General features: G+C 37.1%; 4 protein-coding genes across 6 annotated transcripts; 1 reads left to right on the top strand and 3 right to left on the bottom strand.

Annotated features, from left to right (window-relative positions):
- Nucleotides 1-104: 104 nt before the first annotated feature.
- Nucleotides 105-11946, top strand: LOC128016111 (cytoplasmic FMR1-interacting protein 1 homolog). Its single transcript, XM_052600503.1, has 9 exons — nucleotides 105-267; nucleotides 3929-4072; nucleotides 4956-5046; nucleotides 6330-6460; nucleotides 8918-8990; nucleotides 9109-9203; nucleotides 10564-10802; nucleotides 10905-11052; nucleotides 11138-11946. Exons 2-9 carry the CDS (start codon nucleotides 4040-4042, stop codon nucleotides 11300-11302), a joined length of 975 nt encoding a protein of 324 aa, XP_052456463.1. The 5' UTR covers nucleotides 105-267; nucleotides 3929-4039; the 3' UTR covers nucleotides 11303-11946.
- On the bottom strand, nucleotides 261-3246 carry LOC128016112 (fibronectin type III domain-containing protein 9-like). Its single transcript, XM_052600504.1, has 2 exons — nucleotides 3095-3246; nucleotides 261-1721 (listed from the first exon to the last, which is right to left on the bottom strand). The coding sequence occupies exon 2, from the start codon at nucleotides 1623-1625 to the stop codon at nucleotides 960-962; it is 666 nt and encodes a 221-aa protein (XP_052456464.1). The 5' UTR covers nucleotides 1626-1721; nucleotides 3095-3246; the 3' UTR covers nucleotides 261-959.
- A 482-nt stretch (nucleotides 11947-12428) lies between the features above and the next one.
- Nucleotides 12429-18529, bottom strand: LOC128016109 (magnesium transporter NIPA2-like). Of its 3 annotated transcripts, none has more exons than XM_052600501.1 (6): nucleotides 18361-18529; nucleotides 17366-17593; nucleotides 16232-16288; nucleotides 16019-16109; nucleotides 13752-13912; nucleotides 12429-13459 (listed from the first exon to the last, which is right to left on the bottom strand). In XM_052600501.1, the coding sequence occupies exons 1-6, from the start codon at nucleotides 18449-18451 to the stop codon at nucleotides 12795-12797; spliced, it is 1293 nt and encodes a 430-aa protein (XP_052456461.1). In that variant the 5' UTR covers nucleotides 18452-18529; the 3' UTR covers nucleotides 12429-12794. The 3 variants fall into 3 exon arrangements, with proteins under 3 accessions (XP_052456461.1, XP_052456462.1, XP_052456460.1); XM_052600502.1 differs by having other exon boundaries at nucleotides 18256-18500; XM_052600500.1 differs by lacking the exon at nucleotides 18361-18529 and adding an exon at nucleotides 17673-17795.
- A 1118-nt stretch (nucleotides 18530-19647) lies between these two features.
- Nucleotides 19648-20654, bottom strand: LOC128015213 (magnesium transporter NIPA1-like). The gene is made up of 2 exons (XM_052598875.1): nucleotides 20632-20654; nucleotides 19648-20450 (listed from the first exon to the last, which is right to left on the bottom strand). Exons 1-2 carry the CDS (start codon nucleotides 20652-20654, stop codon nucleotides 19886-19888), a joined length of 588 nt encoding a protein of 195 aa, XP_052454835.1. The 3' UTR covers nucleotides 19648-19885.

Genomic DNA, 20654 nt, shown 5'->3' with positions numbered 1-20654 from the left:
AGATGCAGTTTGACTCGTGAGATGAGTTTTTCCTCACTTTATTGTTATACATGAAAAGGGCCAGAGTGGACATGCTGATCACAGCCTTATTGAACAGAATTGACAATAACTGGACGACAAACCCAATAATGCAAAAATGGTCCAATATTTTTTTTAAACAATTTCCCCCTTTCCTTTAGGTTTGTTCGCACTGTGCTGCCATTTTCACAGGAGTTTCAGAGAGACAAGCCTCCCAATGCCCAGCCGCAGTACCTATATGGCTCAAAGGTGGGTTTGCATGAGTTTAAATCTCACCAACATCTATTACATCTCCAGCATTCACTTGAGATACAACACGCCTCTTACAAACTGTACCATAAATGGAAATGGTTTTTATTAAGCAAGATTAGATAGTTAGGCAAGGTACATTTCAAGCATAGTAGGATCTAATGTAGCTAACACAAAACAGACAGACTATCAACTCACAAAGACATTCAAATAAACACTTAAATATCCTTTAAAGGTAAAGGTGCACTAAGCAGTTTAAAGATTTGGTGGCTCTTTTTCTTGCAAAACCAATATGGCAGCGGTATTTCACTTTAAACGGACACTATACAGACTACGGACACCATAGTGTGGGGGTGGGTATTTTTTATAAATGAATAAAAATGTTTTAAATAATGTAAACCTAGATTAATTTTGATACCAAATTCATTAATTCATGCTAACAAATACAAACAAAAAAATACATAACACGTCAGTTTGTACAATTGTATTATAAGCCCTCCTTCAGTTTCCTTTAAGAAGTTAATGTTTTCATCTGACATTTTAATGCTAATTTAACCCCATAAGCCCAGCTCAAAAGTCTTAAGTCTAATTTCCTCAAAATGGTTTCATCCCTGTGAATGTCCTTGTTGTGTAAGTTCCAATAGTTTGAGTTTTCGAGGTCCGTGCATCAAGGTAACAATCTGGTGTGTCCGTTATTCTGACCCGGGGGCATATCTATGTTTATTACTGAGTGTTTGTAGTTCACAACTCTGCCCCTTTGCCATTTCTCTGCCATGCTCGTCTCTATAAACATTCTCAATCACCGTTGCGTTCGGAGAGTCTACCCCACCACAACCGGGCATGTACAGACTTTTTGTTCCTTCGCTGCCCATGTTCCCAACCATGGGGGTCAGAGCCAGGTGTGGAGGGTTCGGACCTGACTGGCTGCCTCTTTCTGGGTCCCTTTTTGCCGGACACATGGTGTGGAGACATCCCCAAAGCAGAGCCAAAGCAATGATCAGCAACAGGATGCTGCTGGCCAGCCAGACTCCCATTGCCAGATCCCGGCCACTCTCACCAAGTTCAGTGCCCTCGTTTAGAGTACTGAAGACCTGGCACTGCTCTCTGGTGGGATTGGCGGACTGGCAGGTGACACAGAGGATGTAAGTGGTCTGTGGACTGAGGCGGCCCAGACTGGTGGATGTCTGGCTCACAGGAACTCTGTCCTCCTGCAGGAAGCTCTTGCGTGTGTAACCCATCAGCAGGCTGTTCCAGTTAGGGTGATACATGACGCTGTAGAATGTGTCCACGCAGCCTGGGGATGACGGCCAGCTGACGATGGCAGAGGTGGCTGTGATGTTTTGAATGGTAATAGTCATGTTGAGCTTGTTTTTAGGTTGGAACTTAGTATCTTATGCTCACACAGTTTGATGATGTAGCTGGTTTGACACAACATGCAATGATTCCGAAAGGATCTGGAAGAATAGAGGAGGGAAAAAAGCATTCATTCAGATCAGTTCTAACCTTGAATGTAGTACAACAAGACCTTAATAGATTAGTAACGAGCTTCCTTCTGGCATTAAAGCATGTTTTTAAAGAATTGGAAAACTTCAATTGTTGGTTTTAGGACTGAAATTGATTTTGAATTGAAGTGCTTTTTCAAAAGGATTTAATCAGAAAACACACACAAAAAAATACAGCTTTGCTATACACAGCAGATGTTTTGAACATTTATGCAGCAGTTTTGTAAGTATTGTAAGCTGCTCTTTTCGGTCTAATTTGTCTTTCATATTGAAATGATTAAGATTGAAAATGGTTTTGTAGGTAAAAACAAGGAGGCTTTTTTTGATGGTTATATCCTCTTTTATAATTTTCTTTTCTATTCAAGTACAATTGCTGTGCTCTATCATGGTGTTAGGAAAAGCAGATTTATCTAGAGGGGAAAATCACCAGGTTAAGTACAAGAACAGATTTATTTCATTAATCCTGCTTTAGATACCTAGTTTAAAAAAAAAAAATTGATACAAAGCAATCAAGGCGGATAATGTTGAACAGAAATTTCCAATTGACAATACATCCATGTATCCTCTTGTCAAGAAAAAGGTTCTAAAAGATTCTCTCAAGTAATTATAAATGAATAGCATTACAGCCCAATAAATTTAACTGAGGTTCAATTTAAAAAATGTTGTGGTTTATATAACAAGCAGTTATTTATTCAGTCTTCACTGTTCTAATATCAGACATGCACTACGCATTATCAAACACTGCTGCACGATTATTCTTTATTTTATTTTTCTTTATTTAAAAACATTTATGTTTAACATCATCTGCTTTAGCATTTATGCTGCTTTGAAGTTTCTGGATCTTTATCTTTTGCTTAAAATGTGAATTAGTTTCTTCATAGTAGTTGACAGTTCCTTTTTCTTTCTTTGCCGCTCAAGCCTTTGGTTGTTTGAAGCCCATTAACTGAATCAATATATCACCACATTGGACTTGTGCGGATGATTGGTGACTCTGTATGCTACACACGCATGCTGTAATAACACGGCAGTCAGTATCGTACGAAAGCTTCAGCACTAATCATTTTGATCACTGTCAATAACTCTTAGAGAGGTCTGAGGAAAATAGGACGTGTATTCTCTCAGCCTACACACACGTATCTCTTTCCAGTCTTTTTCAAATCCACACAGCTGCTTAAGATTTTCTTTAGTGTTCTTTTCAGACAGTACTTTTTTTTACTATTGTTTACAGGTGAGCCACACCTTTTTTTTCATGTTTTTTTTTTCAACAGAGATACAGGTGTCTCTGGGAAAACTGAGATTGATCGGTAAAGGGGCAAAAATCTTACCGTAAAAGATGAGTGTCACTTCATGCACAGATCATCTTGCTGTTGCAGACAGAATCCCCCTGAAGCATTGAGAGAGTGTGACCTGTAGCCGTCTCTGTTTGGCATGGCTCAGGTCTCCTGCAGAAAGAGCTTCACATCCACACCGCTGCACAGAAAAGCTCTTCTATCTGATTAGAACAGCAGATGGCAACTAAAGCAGAGAGAGAGAGAGCGAGTGCAGTGGGGAAGGGGAGATGACACATCAGCGTTTTGCATAGAATGCATTTTAAACAGTATTACAGCTGGGAGAGCTTGAACTCTTGTTCATCCGCGTCTCTTACACATCATTTCTCCCTTTTTATATTTATATCTTTTCCTCCCACACTGTTCTCAATTACTCCCTCAGACTGGTGACCCGTCTCCCCTGACTCACTGCCACAACACCTACGGACGTGTATGCTCATGAATTTATGATTGATCATTAATCGGTCAACTTGTAGTACTCCTGTGTCTGTTGCATATGAGGCCTTCAGAAATTATTCTAATATGCTGATTTATTATCAATGTTGGAAACAGTTGTGATGCTTAACATTTTTATTTAAAATATAAATCTTTTGTAACAATATACACTGTCAAATGTTTGGGGTCAACATTTTTTTTGAAGAAATTAATACTTTTATTCAGCAAGGTTTTGTTAAATTGATGAGAAGTGAATATCAAGACTTTTATTGTAAGAAAATGTTTCTATGTTAAATGCTAACATGAGTCAGACTTGAAACTTGATGATGTGACACTGAAATAATGTAGTAATAGCTGATGAAAATGTTTTCTCTTTTCTTTCTCATGATGATTCAGACCTTGAATTTGGCGTACAGTAGCGTATACAGCCTCTACCGGAACTTCCTGGGACCTCCACATGTTAAGGCTATTTGCAGACTTCTAGGATACCAGGGCATCGCTGTGGTGATGGAAGAGCTGTTAAAGGTCGTCAAAAGCCTGGTATGTGCATAAGCATGTAATCTGAAGTTTGTGTATGGAGATCTAGGGGCTTTTGCATGACCCTGGGCTGGGTTTCCCGATAACAATAGATCTTAGCACTTAAGAGTGTTTTCTAGGAGTCATTTATAGGATTTCTAGGATTGTTAGTTATTGTTTCACATGCATTTTTTCAAAAATGCACTTAAAGCAATGCACATAGCCATGCTTTAAGTGCCACTTAGGAGTCGCTATCTGTTTGTCTAGTGCTGAAATGTCACCTTATAGAATGGCTTCTAATTTTTGTACACGATCATTTATTGAAATGTTAACCTAATGCTGCGTTCCAGACAGACAACTTGGATATAACTATTATATAATATATTATATTATGTTACATTGTATTATATTAAACTTTACAAAAGAATATATAATATACTTTATATGCAGTATAGAGAGAGAGAGACAGATGTTATTTCTGGTTCCAATACATGGTTTTCGTGCACGTCAGCAAGTCATTGACAGATTTTTTTCTATTTCAATTTTAACTGCCCATTTTAATATCATTTATAAATTAATTTAAAAAAAGAAAGGAAAATGAGTAATACAGTGTACAAGGTGTATTTAATATTCATGTTAAACCACATTCCCACTAAAACTTCTCAAATGATGCCTTAATTGTAGAAGTTTCAAATAGTGGAGGAATGTGGTCTATACCAAATTTGTTTTCACGATGCATCAGATCATTTATAAGGCTCTTAACTGAATCTGGTCAAATTTTTTTACACCACTAATCTAACTTTGAAGGATAATTAATTAAAAAAAGATAAAGTTCAGGATTTGTGGGCATTAGCAAAATTTCTGCTGAAATTACCTTATCATATTGGTTTTTTTTTTTTTGGTGCAGCTTCAGGGCACCATTCTGCAGTATGTAAAGACCCTGATGGAAGTGATGCCCAAGATATGCCGTCTGCCTCGCCATGAGTACGGCTCGCCAGGTGAAAATTGCATTTCTTTGGACACTCTTAAGCAAGCCTTTTATTTTCTGACCCAAGAGAGACACTTGGGCCCTGTGTAAATATGAGCTCCCTCTATCACCAAACAGAATATATGCACTGAATCATTAAGCTTTCATAGATCCAGCTGTGCTGCTGGTCAGATTGGCTGTCTGCAATGTGCCAGTCACACAGTGGTGCTCTTCGCAGAGCTTATGCAGCAGACACTGGGTGTCTTAGACTTAATCAGACCCCTCTAGACTTGAGAAGGTTTGGTAATTGCCTCTTGCTCTCTTTCTCCCTTTCCTTGTTTGTTATTTCTTTCTGGCTGACTATACTGATAAGGGTGCACTACACACTTAAATCATGACTTCGTCTGATAATGTGGGCTTCAGACACCCTGGACAAATAGAAATGAAAGGAAAAATGGAAAAGTGGGTGGAGGAGAGAGAAAAATGCCAAAGAGTCTGTATATGTAATAAAAAGCTTCTGCTTGTAAGAGCATTACTTATTCTTGGCTGTAACTGTAATAACAAAAGAGAATAAACTTGAGAACAGTAAGTGACTGTAGATCCTACTGTTCTTTAGAAATTTTAAAGCCTGTTAATATAAGATATAACTGCAAAATAACCATGTTTTCCAACTGAAATCTAATGACCCTTAATACAAGAAAAATGAAGCGAGTTTATGCTTTAAGCAAGAACGAATACGTCATTGGGGTTTGAAAACTTGTTTTCTCTTTGAATTAAGTTCTTTTCTGAGACCATTGGCAGATATTTGAAATGATTTGATTCAAACTCTCTTGATTTTGATAAACTTCTCATCTTGACATTTTGCTTCTCAAATTATTCAAATTATTATATCTTGATTTAAGAATCTAGATATTTGCACTGGAAAACAAGACCATTATTGAGGAAGAACATTTTTTTTTTTGCGGTGTGATCAGAAGGTTCAGAGTACATATTGATATTCCTTTAAAAATTATTCAAATTAAAATTTTCTCTACCCAATCTTAAAGTCTTAAAATCATATGTTTACCTTCATAAAACCTGCAGAAACCCTGCACTGGTCAAGTCAAGGTTAGTTTTAGGGCCTGGAACAATATTAATATCAAATAGACATCCTGAATTTTAGCCATTAATTATTAGGGGATGTTGATACAGGAAAATGATCTGTTTATGTTCGTCACTGTGCAAATAGAGGAATATTTATACTTCTTTATTTCCTAAAACAACCAAAATGAGGCTGTCATTACAGTGAAAGTATGATTGTGTCTCCCGATGCAGGTATTCTGGAGTTCTTCCACCACCAGTTGAAGGACATTGTGGAGTATGCTGAGCTGAAGACCGTGTGCTTCCAGAGCCTGAGGGAAGTTGGAAATGCTTTGCTGTTCTGCCTTCTGAGTGAACAGAGCTTGGTATGACCACTGAGCATTCACACTGTAATGCAGAAAGTTCTCACTGCATCACTAAACCTTAACAAATGTTGCCACTTGTTATAATCTTTTCTTTAAAGAAGAAATCCCAGCTCACGTAAGAGTATCAGTTTTTTTTTTACATTTTTTTTTTTAACCACTTTCAGTACTTAAACTAAGCAGGTGGTCAATGCCATCACCAAAAAACATCATCTTTTGTATATTAATTATGTGGTTTTGAAATATTTTGGAAGAATGTGGTAGCGAGCTTTACTAATTAACTTGGCACCTTTCATATTCTCTCGTTTTGTGCTGCGACAAGTGACACACAAGATGCCTGACTTCACTGATGCATAAGTCTTCAGTCATGAATCTATTCATGATTAAACATATTAATTATTCATGTCTCCATGGCAGGACAGACCATAGTACATTAATTAGTTGAGATTTAATTATGAAAAAAAATCATTAACATAACGCAGACCTGCATATCATCTTAAATTGCATGCAGCTGTTGACGAACATGATGCAGGGCAATGACTGACTGTGTATTTAACACAATAGTGACTATCTTTTGGAGGGGAATTTCTCAGCTCAAACTGATGTGATTTAGATTAATCAGCACATATGGTTATTAATGAGCTTAAATGATTTAAACACTTTCACACAAACAGTTACACACATACATTCAGATATATATGAATCTTACATATGTATATTTTGTATAGAGTACACTTCCATTATTTAGTCTGCCAGCTGCTCAGAGTTTAGGATGTCTGACTCTGACACACTGTTGTCATGGGAACACATCTGTAATTGTGTTGCATGTGTCAGCACTGTCAGTTTCTCCATGTCAGATTTAAGCCCTTTTAAGATGCAGATCAACTGCAAAAATGTATTATATATTTATTTTTTAACCAGCCCCTAAAGCCATTATGTGCATATTTTCTGTATAGAGCTGTATTTTGTTACTTGGCACTAACAATGTAGTCTTCTTTGCTTCTCATTTTTCTGTTCTTTTTAAAGTCTGAATGGTAACAAATCACTTTAATCAAACGTGATGAATGACCACATACTTTGACACCTTTTCTTTTTGTATTATCAGTCATTCGAAGAAATGTTTGTCCACCCAAAGACAGGCCATTCAGTTGTTTGGCAAACTTTCGTTGTCGTTTCCACAGCTCTTAATGTGATTGGTTTGATTTGTAATTTGTTAATGAGTTTATCCACTTTAAGGCACAAATAAATCCAAAGCAAAGCTTGCCATTAGCAGTAAATCACAGTCTAAAGACTGACATCAGCCACATTTTGCAACCACCAGCTCTTTTACAGACTGCACTTTTGAAACAGGACTGTTCACATTGAAATAAATTAATTAATTAAAAAAATGCAAAATAACACACATCATACAGTGATATTTTAAAATGAGTTGTAGAATTATTCCTCTATTTGTATATTACATTTCATTAAATTTCATTTTTATTTTACATTTATTTTATATATATATATATATATATATATATATCAGTTCAATTCATTGAGTTCATTCACACAATTTATGATAAAACATTAAAACAAAACAAGAAGCTGCTTGTGTTTTCACTGAATAATGGATGGAACATCACTGCAGAATGGTTGAGAATATCTGACATTCATCCAGACACTCAAGAGACTCTTCACAGATGTGATAAACTCCTGTTTAATTGCCAACCATTAGTCACGATTATGAACGTTACCCAGGGAGATGCTGTCTTCCACATTTAAACATCAACAATCAAGGGTTGTCTGCTAAAATAGAGCCAAAAAATCTTGCTAGAGAAAACCTCTTAGCCTGTGTGAAAGTACCTGCTCTGCCTGATGGCAAGGTCGATGCAATCAAGGCAGTCGGCTTTAATTGTCTGCATTTGAATTGAAATGTCAACAGCCTCATCTGTAATCGCTCATGTCAGTGTTGGATGTGACTGCATGGCTCCATCTGCTGGAACAGTACCTGGTTACTAGAAATCTGTTCCAAGGATTTCTCAAAGGCTTCATCAGACATGTTTTAACTCACCATTTTGACATGACATTTGCCATTTCTGTTTTTTTTGTTTGTTTGTTTTTTTACCCTCCTGTGCTACAAAAGAAATCCTTTTCTCCAGTATGTGCCACAGTATGAATAAATCATGCCAGTTCCTGCAAGCTGTAGTTTGAAAAGATATTCAGCTAAACAGCTAAATAAAATATTTATCTAAATGTATTTAATATTAAATTAAATACATTAAGCAGGTCACTAATGGCTTCTGTGCTTCATTAGTTGAGCTGATTAAAACAATGCATTAACCTTCTTTGATTATGCATGTACATGTCAAAGCGGCAATGTTGTCTCAGATTTAACTCACGATTTGTACCCCATACTTCTCTACCCTTGCCCACATAAGATTGTTTCAGTTTGAGAAATGCGTTTTTTCTTTCCTGCAGTCTCAAGAGGAGGTGTGTGACTTGTTGCATGCGGCACCATTCCAGAACATCTTGCCAAGAGTTCACGTTAAAGGTAAGCTCATGCTTATGTATGTTTGCTGAGGATACTGTATGCTGTATTTTTAACATGCTTTATTTGAGCAGTTCCTCATACATATCCAATAATCCTTTTACAACCCACACTTGAGCAGAAGGTGAGCGTCTGGATGCGAAGATGAAGCGTTTGGAGGCCAAATACACTGCACTGCATATGGTGCCTCTAATTGAGCGTCTGGGAACCCCTCAGGTGGGTGAAACATCACTGCTCCGACAGCCGCTTTAGTCGAGCTCTGCTGCTTTACTGCCTCCAGTAAACACAATTAGCTGTTGATATTGTCATTAGCATCTCAGATTTCATACCTTACTGCTGGTTAGTGTTGTCAAAAGACCCGGTACTTCGGTACTAAGTCAGTACTAAAATATTGAAAATGTCACAGTACCAGGTTTCTTTAAGTACCGGTGGTACCGAGTACCCGGTCAACCCGGTTCTTGACGCATACAGCGCTATGATTTCCGCAAAGCAGAAAACGCAAACTCAAACTGTTCTGAGTCACTTCACAATCATTTTACCGTTTCATTTGCGTAAAACCAGTGTCAATTTAAAGGTATTCACAGCAACCCATCAAATTAAGTTCATTTTTACATAAAGGCATTGTGCTAGAAATATTACTATTATTTAGTAGAATGTATGTGAGACTGCTACTACTGTTGAAAAAAATGTATAAAACTTTTTAAATAAATCACAAAATATTTATTCCAGTTTTAATTTTAATAGCAAATCCCCTTTATGTAGCAAAAATAAAATGTTTAAATTTCATTAATTAAAAGACAAATTAATTTTGGGTGAAATTTGTTTACTGTTTTTCATAATTATATAACTTGTATAAAAACTTTAAACACAATTGTAAATAAGTATAAGAATGGCGTTGGTTTCATTTTTAGTGATATTTTTTTTTTAATTAGCATATTTTTGTGTTTTGCTTTGGTACCGAAATTGGTACTGAGAACCGTGGATTTTCACTGGTATCAGTACCGAATACTGAAATTTTGGTACCGTGACAACACTACTACTGGTTTGATCTCATCCCTGAGACTTCCACATTCATTTGTGTCAGTGGTAATGGGCAGATTTAAAACGCAAATGGTGATTTCTAAAATTTACTTAAAGAAATGTGTATTCATCTTGGTGAGATTGCGATTTTCTGTTACTTTGTGTGAAATATCTACAAAGGTAATCCGTAACAACTCTTGGATAAGATCTTAACTATGACAAGTTGAAATTATCATGCTTTTTTAGAAAAGTCAATAGTCATGACTCTCAATTCCAACTTTTCATGTCGTAATTATAAGGTGAAAAGTCCCAATTAGGCATGCCATAATTGACATAGAAAGTCTTCCTAATTGAGTCCATTGTGAGACAAAAAGTCAATTTTATGCCAGTGTTATAATTCATTGTCAGAATTGTCACAATACCACCTAAGTGGGCGGAATTACTGTTCATATGCTTTGAAGGACAAATCATCTGCCTTGACAGAATAAATACCATAATCACTGTTGAATGCATACTTGAGTGATTTTAATCAATACCCTGTACAATCTCTCATCAGCAAATTGCCATCGCCCGTGAGGGTGACCTGCTGACTAAAGAGCGCCTTTGCTGTGGTCTCTCCATATTCGAGGTCATTTTGACTCGTGTCCGCGGTTATCTGGATGACCCAATGTGGCGCGGCCCATTGCCCAGCAACGGCGTGATGCACGTGGACGAATGCGTGGAGTTCCACAGGTTGTGGAGCGCCATGCAGTTTGTGTACTGCATCCCGGTGGGAGCACACGAGTTCACTGTTGAGTGAGTGCAAACTGATCACCTGTTTTTCTTGTCATGTAGAATGGCTGTTTACAGTAAGATTAGGATATTTGTGCTTTTTAAAGCATATCGATCTTCTTCTAGACAATGTTTTGGAGATGGTCTGCACTGGGCCGGTTGCATGATTATCACCTTGCTTGGACAGCACAGACGCTTTGACATCCTGGACTTCAGCTACCATCTCCTTAAAGTGCAGAAACATGATGGCAAAGATGAGATCATCAAGAGTGTGGTAAGTCTTTCCTTTTAATCTGTTTTATTTAACTTCTGCAGTCAAGACATCAACTAAACCATCTTTTTTGCCCCTCCCACTTTAGCCTCTAAAGAAAATGGTTGAACGAATTCGCAAGTTCCAGGTTCTGAATGATGAAATCTTCACCATTTTGAACAAGTACCTGAAGTCTGGGGATGGAGAGAACATGCCAGTAGAACATGTCCGTTGTTTTCAGCCTCCAATCCATCAGTCTTTGGCCAGTAACTGAGATTGACATACATTAGCTCCAATTAGAAGTGGACAAGATGGTAAGAGGGGAACATATTTAGCATTAAGTTTAGCCTCATGTTTAGGACCAGTTTCACTGTCACATTCTACTTAGAGACGCCTTTCTTACATCAGCCTAGTGTTCACAGAGCCAGTAAGTTGCCTTTTGATTAGTTGAGTGTTTGGTAAGCGCTGATCAGTTGTACCATTATTGGTTTTGCACGTGTCTCAGGCTTTGGTCAATTAGGCCAAAATGTGTTTTAATATGATGTAGACAAACACGGCTCAGTTTTACTAGTGTATGGCAGGATGATTTTATATTGTACACACACTCGTGCCTTATTATAGATAAATGACTATTATCTTTTATGTTAATGATAGCACAGCACTACTCATTATCATGTTTTATATTTGGGGAGAGCAGTGGGAAAGGGTTGGAAAATGGCCAAGTGGGTTTGCTGTGGTGAGAGACCAGCGGTATATTTCTGTGTGGTGTTTTTGAATGATTATATGCAAGATCTTTTTCCTTCTGTTATCCTGAATAAAACTTTAAGCATAACCAAGTCCTTACTCTCAATAAACATACCTTTTTTTATTTGAATTATGTAATCAGATTTTAATTCAATAAATGTGTATCAAACCCTGGTTGCCTGTTTTTTTTTTTTTTTCACCACATCAAACGGGTTAAAGGACTAGTTTACAAAATAAAAATGGTCATTGTTTGATCAATATGAGGGCTCCAAAAGTCTAAATCGGCAGATGCGCGAAAGCAAATTTAAATATTCCAATGTGATTGTAATTTCAGAGGTTTAATAGTCATTGCGGAATCATCATCATCATTTAAGAACATGTTTGTGTGTATTTTAAGAGATTGCAATCTTTTAATGATCAATTGTGCATATGAGCCTTTATTTTTCTGTCATATTTGTACCCGATCTCAAAATTAACAGCTTTCGGGATCCCTGATTGCAATACAGTAAATGTATATTTGTTCAGGAGCTCACATTTTCCCGAGTACATTTTAATTTGTTTTGTTACATTGATCCATGTTTAAGTTAATATATGATATGTCTGAAGATTTGGATTAATAATCACAACACTGCTGATGAACTGAGAGGGTCTTCTCATAATTTCACTTTGGATGTCTTTAATACAAAGTCAACAACTACCGATTTTGTAGAAAGAAACTCAGTGCATGTAAATACAGGTGTACATAAAATATAACAAAAGTCTCTTAAAAATGTACAGTTGTGTATTTACAGTGCTACATGAGGAATGAGATTTAAGCTTACAATGTAGTCTAGTTGCAAACAAACAAAAAAATGAGTTAAATGAAACCCTTAGTACAATCGATTGGTCCATCTTTTTTGTATTTTTTGCGTTGAGAGTTGATTGTCTTAGGTTTATCTCCTTACTGAAAAGGAAAGAAAAATGCTAATTTTCTATAGAGCAGCCAAAAGATTTTCATAGACGAACTGTTGCATACTGGTTCCTCACTGAACCGAAGAAACTGTCATAGTGCCGTTTCTTCTGGAGACACTGTCGAAAGGCAACCCTACCTCTCTGTCTTCAAAGTCCTCCGTGATGTCATTATGTAGCAGCTCATAACTGGAGTGGTTGTTAGCTGCCATGCCGTTTAATACAGGGCCATTCCTCTCGTCCTTCCTGATGGACACAGCCAGTGACGCCAAGCTAATGCTAACGTCCTTAAAGGCGTGCAGCAGGAAGATGCCCACGATAATCGTAAGGAAGCCGCTCAGTGTGCCAATGATGTCATCGGTGCCCATGTGTTCCCATTCTTTGAACAATATGGCTGAGCAGGAGAGCACTGAGGTGGTGAAGAACACATAGTAGATGGGTGTCACCAGGGATGTGTTAAAGATGTCCAGTGCTTTGTTCAGGTAGTTGATCTGTGTGCTAACACAAGTTATCAGGCTCAGCAGCAGCAGCCAGGCCAAAGGTTTTCGCATCACTGGCTTCCCAGCGATGGCCTCCTTAATGGTGATGCCCAATCCCTTCACACAGGAGACGGACAGAGCACCAATCACTGAGCAGATGGTGATGTAGACCAGGATGTTAGTCTGCCCGTGGCGTGGGCCTACAACGAAGATGAAGATGAGAGCTATGATGATGACCACTGTCGCAAAGACCACGAAGCCTGGAGACCAAAAACAAATGATTAGTTATATAAAGGAGTCTGATTTATTCCTTAAAAAAATATTTTAGTATCAGTATAAATATTTATGTATACAACCGTTCAAAATGTGTGGTCAGTAAAAATAAATTAATACATATATTCTGCATGGATTCATTATGTTGATCCAAAAGTGATTTTACATACCACAATAATGCTTGTTTGAATAGTGGAATTACTCCGCAACATTGCTGAGCAAAAACAAGTTATACACATTCCAGGAGGGCCTTTATTGTCTTTACATGTTGTGGTTTACCTGGATCAACCAGTTTTTTGGACATGTCTTCCAGGCTGTCGATCTCCTCCTCTTTAGGCGCATGTATCACCATGGTAGTGGAGCCCAGGATACTGAGCAGACAGCCAAGCTTCCCATGCAGGTTCAGCCTCTCTGTCAGGAAGTACGAGGACAGTACCGCACTGCAAAAACAGGCATGCATAAAACTTGACCAACTTTCAACGTATAGGTCACCCAAAAATAAACATTGCCTTAATTTACTCACCCATAAGTAATATATATTCTAAAATAATAGTTAATTTATTCTTATTATTACAAGCATATTTATTAATATACTGTTTATTATTTGATTATTTCAATCTCCTGTTTATAAATGGGAAACTAGATGAGCTATAGTTGTATGTAATTATATGATATGGTTATGTATATAACTTTATATGAGAAATATTTTACAATTGTATTGCATATCTGTTGCTGTCATAATAATGACTCATTTAAAATGTATACGTCTTCTTATTTCTGTTCTTAAAAGATGCTGTATGTAAGTTTTTGACTTAAGCATAAAAATACCATAATACGTTTGCAGATTTTTAAGAAACATGTCAAGTTAACATACTTGTTTATCTGAAAAACAATGCTACTACAGTCAGTTATTCTCCTTTGAGAATGTGCGTTCTGGGCCAGAATGTCAGTCTCTGTTTTGCTTTGTGGAACCCACCCATTGCGAGTTATGGCAATTGGATTTCAGCACCCAGGGTTGCCAGTTGGCGGAAAACACAGCATGTTTAATTTCATTCATCGTCAAGTGCACTCATGGCTAGTCTCACATAGCAAGACCTTCAGACTGAATGTCTGGAATTCATGGCAGCTTTCTTTGGCCAAGGCCCACCCATGAGGCCGTTTGACCGACATGTCCAACAACCAGTCACAGTTTGTTTTGTTTAGCAGCACGTTTCAGGGCATGCAAATGTCGCCACAATAACAGACCGGTGTGTAAAACTCTCTGAAGTATTTTAAAGATTACATGCCGCAAACTTTAAATATTTCACATACTTTTGAAAACCCAGCGTTTAGTTGATCCTGATAAGCGATCGTTGTCACAGTTAGGGCTGGGCGATATATCTAACGATATGATCATGTGCATCTAATCAGTAAAGCTGCTTCCGTGATCACCGCTAAAATCGCCATCACCTGCTTATAATTGGAGTGGCATTTAATAGACAGAGCCGTAGATCGCTGACAAGCTACGCAATATCGCGTTCATTATCGAAGGCGATTCATCTGCGGATTCATCACGGAAGCAGCTTTACTGATTAGATGCGCATGATCATATCGTTAGATAAGTCGCCCAGCCCTAGTCACAGTTGTAAACACTATGGCTTTTTTCTTTTCATGAGGGGGTTTGGCAGCATCTTTGTTTCCAGGCAGAATGTTAAATTATATTTATGCATTTAGTAGACGCTTTTATCCAAAGCGACTTACAGTGCATTCAGGCTAACATGTATTACCTTAAAGAACACGACACACATCTCGCGGAAATCCTGCAGAATTCAGTGAATCCGATGACGAATTTGCCACTGTTGAAGTGTTTCCACTTTTGTGTCCCATATGCATCAGACGTTTAGCCAATGGTCCATGGGCATGACGTCGGAGGCTGAGACTTACTCGTTCCTGTTGGTTTTATCATTCTGAAAACTTGCGTGTTCATCAGGTTTGAAGAGGAGGGGCCGGGTGAAAAGAACCCATCTTCAATATTTTGAATTTGGACTGCAATACCTAGTTCAACCACTCGGTGTCAATCCTACATACAGCACCTTTAACAGCTCCCACTCACTGTGGTGGAGCAGTTCTTGTAAATACCAGCAATTCATTCATAAATATGCCTGCAAATGTGTATATATGCGAAGTGCAACAGTTACAGTATGGTGTTCTGTAGAGGCCAAAAAGGATTTAAATGGTTAATTTTGAATCAGTTTTTTTTCTTGTAAACTCAGAAATGTGCTTGTTTTGTCCAAAAAAATAAAAAAATAAAATGCCAGGGATATTTACAGGGGTGGTGGGAGAAAAAAACAGGCAGCAATAAAATCACAGACAAACCCCTCTAAATGTTGAAAATAGCCTACGATCAACATAAATCACAATAGTTATGAGTCCAAGACAGTAACATCCTCCCACGCAACACTGCATTCCTATAATACTTTCCACCTCCTGTATCATTAAAACTGATTTGCACATTAAAAATAAACAGGTTTTTATCATTCTGAGAAATTCCCCAAAGGTTTACAGACCTGACTAGCACACTGAGAGCCCCAAGAGGAGTGACGAGAGTGGCGGGAGCAAAGGCGTATGCAGCGAAATTGGCAGCTTCGCCGGCCCCCACTGTCAAAGCAGAAAGAATCCAAGTAGTTACTTCCAAGAAGCTGAGCCACAAACATGATAAATGTATATTGTACATGAACGTCTTTAAGATGAAACTTAGTTGGTTAATCTATGTCACTCACTTGATAACAAGCCAGCCCACCAAAGCCATTCTTTTAAGTATGCATGACCTCCTTGGCCTGGAAAGCAGAATGATTCATGTTTCAACATTATTCAACAATATATTTACTGTCAGCAATATTGTGCATGACATTTTAGCAAAAATTAAATTGCACTGCCTATCAGGTATCGGCCACCCTGCTCTCTACATGTCAACATCTGCATCAGCCATTGAAGAACTCATTGATGACTACTTGGTACAAACATTATAATCTCTCAGAAATTATTGTAAATGTCAACAGTTAAATAACTAAATGGCTGCAACAAGTTTAAAAGGTAAATCGGTGCTAAACAGAGGATTAGTATTTTCCTTAAGCTCTACAGGCCACATTATGAAATACACTCTACATTTTCTTACACTCGCAAAGGCTGAAATTAATTGATCAAAAACACAGTAAAACGTTAATACTGTGAAACATTAGAACAAATAAAAATAACTTAAAAAAAAAAAAAAAAAAAAAAAAAATATATATATATATATATATATATATATATATATATATATATATTTTTTTTTTTTTTTTTAAATATAATTTATTCCCGGATGGCAAAGCTGAATTTTCAGCATCTTCAGTGTCACATGATTCTTCAGAAATCATTCTAATATCCTGATACGCATTATCATCATTAATCATTATTATCAATGCTGAAAAACATTTGTGATAATTTTTTCAGGATTTTTTTTTAATATTTATCACTTTTTTCAACTAGAAATATTTTGTAACATTTAAAATCTGCACTGTCAATCTTAATCAATTTAATGCGAAAAGCATTAATCAATTTTCAAGCGAAAAGCAGTTAGTTTTCTTTTTTAACAGTAAAACTTATTTTAAATGACACAAGTTCATACGGGGTTAAATATCTTAGTCTGGAGAAGTCAGTGACATGGTAACAGAATTAATGATTAATAAAAAGTGTGCAGCAAGGAATCTGTACAGTGCTGCACCTTTGAGTTTAAACAATGACGGATACAGAACAGGTGTGTCTGAACAAAACATCTCAATCATTTTCCCACCCATACCAGTTAAACATCTCTGACACAGCGGTATATGTTTTCCAGACACCACAAGATCAAAAGCTTACAAAAAGTAACATACCTGCCCGCATAGAGCCCTTTCTGGCCAGTCGAAGGAGTCCCTTCTTCTTTAAGATGAAACTACCGCCAATAAATATACTGGAACTTATAGCCAAAGCGAGGCCTATATAGAAATCGTACTTTCCTCGGTCTTGACCCATAATGCCGTCAGTAGAGTTTCCTCTCGTCACATTGACATATACGCAACGAAGATTGATTCCAGAGGAACAGTCTCGGCCAACTGCAAAACCTGGCAAGAGAGAAAAATACAAATTATAATCTTGAAATTAATTGCCAGTGAGTTCCAAGTTAAGATAAAGTTATCATACCATTTTCATGAGAAACACTACACACATTGCAGCTCAAACGATCTGAGGTTACATGATTCATGACAACACACACTGCTCTGAGGGAGAATGAAGAATGATAATGCATGTGTGATGCACAATAAGTGACATCAGCACTACAGGAAATGACACCATTAAACACTCTGGCTCTAAGTCCTACTAGTTACGTATGATGACGAGGAAAATATTATCAGCATATATAAATAGGGTTCGACCTACTGACAAAGGCTCACTTTGTTCAAAACCTCCATGACTTTTGTCTAATCCGTACAACGAATTTGAACGGTGGTGATGAGATTGTCATTGTGCATCTCTGTGTGCGTGTTCACGGAAGTTAAGCATTTAGGTTTGGCTCAACGTAAGTGCGAGTGAATAATGACAGAATTATTATTTTGGGTGAACTAGCACTTTAAGAAGCGAGACACGAGAATACAGCTGATCCAGCAAACTTTACAGTATAATTAAGAACAACATCCCATGTCCATTTTACTCGAGCATAAACAATTTATCTAATAGGAGTTAACGTTTGGTTGTCGCGACATATTCTTGACATGATGACAATTACCTTATTCATACAGCCAAACCCAGCCGGATAGCCTAGCCAATTAGCTCCATAATTCACAGCAAACATACGCGTGGCTGACGGAGGTTAGGAAGTCGTTCACAGTACCTAACGTTAGTTGTATTGCTGTGATCAGCTCGACATCATGTCCGGTCACATAGATTTCACGGTTTGAACTTTCATATTTTCTCGCGACCATGAAATTCAGATGCGATGTAGACGCGAACCCATGTACGTCCACCAAAGTACACTGTAGCGATGTCCGATTCGTGAAAGATTCGTTATTTTGATTCAAATCTTTTAAATGAATCAATCGGCTCACCAAACAGTCTGAACAATTCTTACATATACTTTATAAATCCTTTTTTTTATTGTCAAGGTAAAAATATATAATAAAAATATATCTCGAAACAATAAACTGGTTCGTTTAACAAAATAAATTAAAAACGTATCACGTTTACTATAAGAGTTTCGACAATGAAAATAGGCCTTTGAGGACTTACTTTAATACGATGAATGTAAATTAATTAATAAAATATTAATTATAAAATACTCATTCAATTGGACTGAATCCGTCCGAGTGATTCTCTTCTCTCTTAACTTTTTCGGAGCTTATCCACCTTGTAATGATCAGAGCTGATTACTAAGTGAATTGAGGATTTGACTGATGGGGTACATTCAGAATATTAAAAAAATAAACCAATAAAACGACCTGGAAATATTTTTGAAATGTTAACTTTTTTATGAATATTACATATTGTTTCATGTACATGCACATTATATTTAGGTTCAAAATTATGTTTAAATTAACCGAATCATATGCTACGCCAGTTGCCAGGGACATGATGTCAAAGAATCACTGAATTGTTCGAAAGAGCCGAAATGAGTCAGAATCAGTATAAGAACGAGGAAGCAGGCGCGCACGCGCAGAATCTCTCTTTTGATTGGCCTTTTGTCGTCTTACGTCTTTGTTAGTCTTCATTTTACGCGTTTGAACATTGTAACCGAATGTAAGTGCATTTTGATCATCAGTATAATTTTTTTTTTTAATATATATAATACATCTACAAAAAGGTGCCCTCCTCACCTAATATCAGTTAAAAAGTGCCTATGCTGACCTAGTGGTGTAGATGTCCACAGGTAACGTGGACTCCGGTGCAGTGACCAGGAATCACTCTTGACACTAAAACTGCTGAAACATTCGCATCGTGTATCAAACGATCAAATCGATAAAAAAAACGCTAAAATAATTAGGTAATCTTGGTTTTAAATCCTACTTTTTTATATATTAACCAGGTGATTAATATATATATATATGTTATATCAAGATATAAATAAAATAATTTATCCATGGCTGCACACACACACAAACGAGGTTAATATAAATTATAGTAAACAATTAACTACTTTATTCCATTTACATTTATACAAAAAAAAAAAAAAAAATTCTCAGAGTTAATACTTATTCAAAACATTATTAGAATACAATAATTATTTTTAAATATAATTTAGTATATAAAATGTTAAAGGACCTCTTCCTTATTTGGCTCTGCAATGGTTAATTAATATTAATACATAATATCCAAAAAATGTTTGTGAAATTGTCAGTTATTGTTAAAAAAATACTCATGAGTTAGTCCTTTTTAACTCTGGTTTGGCTCCAAGTAAATGTAGCTTCTTGAGAGATGCGCAATAAGGCAACACCCACAGATACTGTGATGAAACCACACAGGATACCAAAACAGTCCACAATGCCAAGTGCTGTCCATTCCCTGAAGAGAATAGCAGAAGCCAGAATGACACAAGAGGTGAACGTCACATAGTAAATGGCCTCAAACATGTTAGAGCTGAAGCACTCCAAGGCTTTGTTGATAAAGGTAAACTGGATCATAATGCTGACTAAAAGAATTCCCAGCAACCCCAGGAAGAGGTAAAGTGCTCTGCTATCACTTGTAGATGTTCCACTGAAGGCCTCCTGAGCAGCCAGTCCCAGACCTTTGCTGCTGGGCACAGTGAAGCTCCCGAGGAGAGAACAAATGCCCACGTACACCATAATGTTGGATTTTCCGTGAGCTGGAGAAAATCGCCCGATCAGTATGATCAGTAATAGGACCACCACTGAGATGTAGACCAGGAACACTGAAACATGAATAAAAAGATCAGAAACGATGCTTGACAATGTTTGTGTTTGGTAATTTCTGAGAGTGAGTTAAGGATATTCCACCACACATGATTATGAAGAGATTTCAGAAAAAAAACAAATGGAGCTTTAACGGTGTTGTCTTTTGTTCAGGATCATTGCGATACCAAATCATTACTGCTATATTTTTATTGATTTGATCTGAACAATGACACAGTTGTTATTTAGAGCTGCTTTACAGCAGAATCTGAACTGTCTCCAT

This window comes from Carassius gibelio, chromosome A6 (assembly GCF_023724105.1).
Source record: "Carassius gibelio isolate Cgi1373 ecotype wild population from Czech Republic chromosome A6, carGib1.2-hapl.c, whole genome shotgun sequence".
Classification (NCBI taxonomy): domain Eukaryota; kingdom Metazoa; phylum Chordata; class Actinopteri; order Cypriniformes; family Cyprinidae; genus Carassius; species Carassius gibelio.
This window is presented reverse-complemented; position numbering and strand designations above follow the sequence as displayed.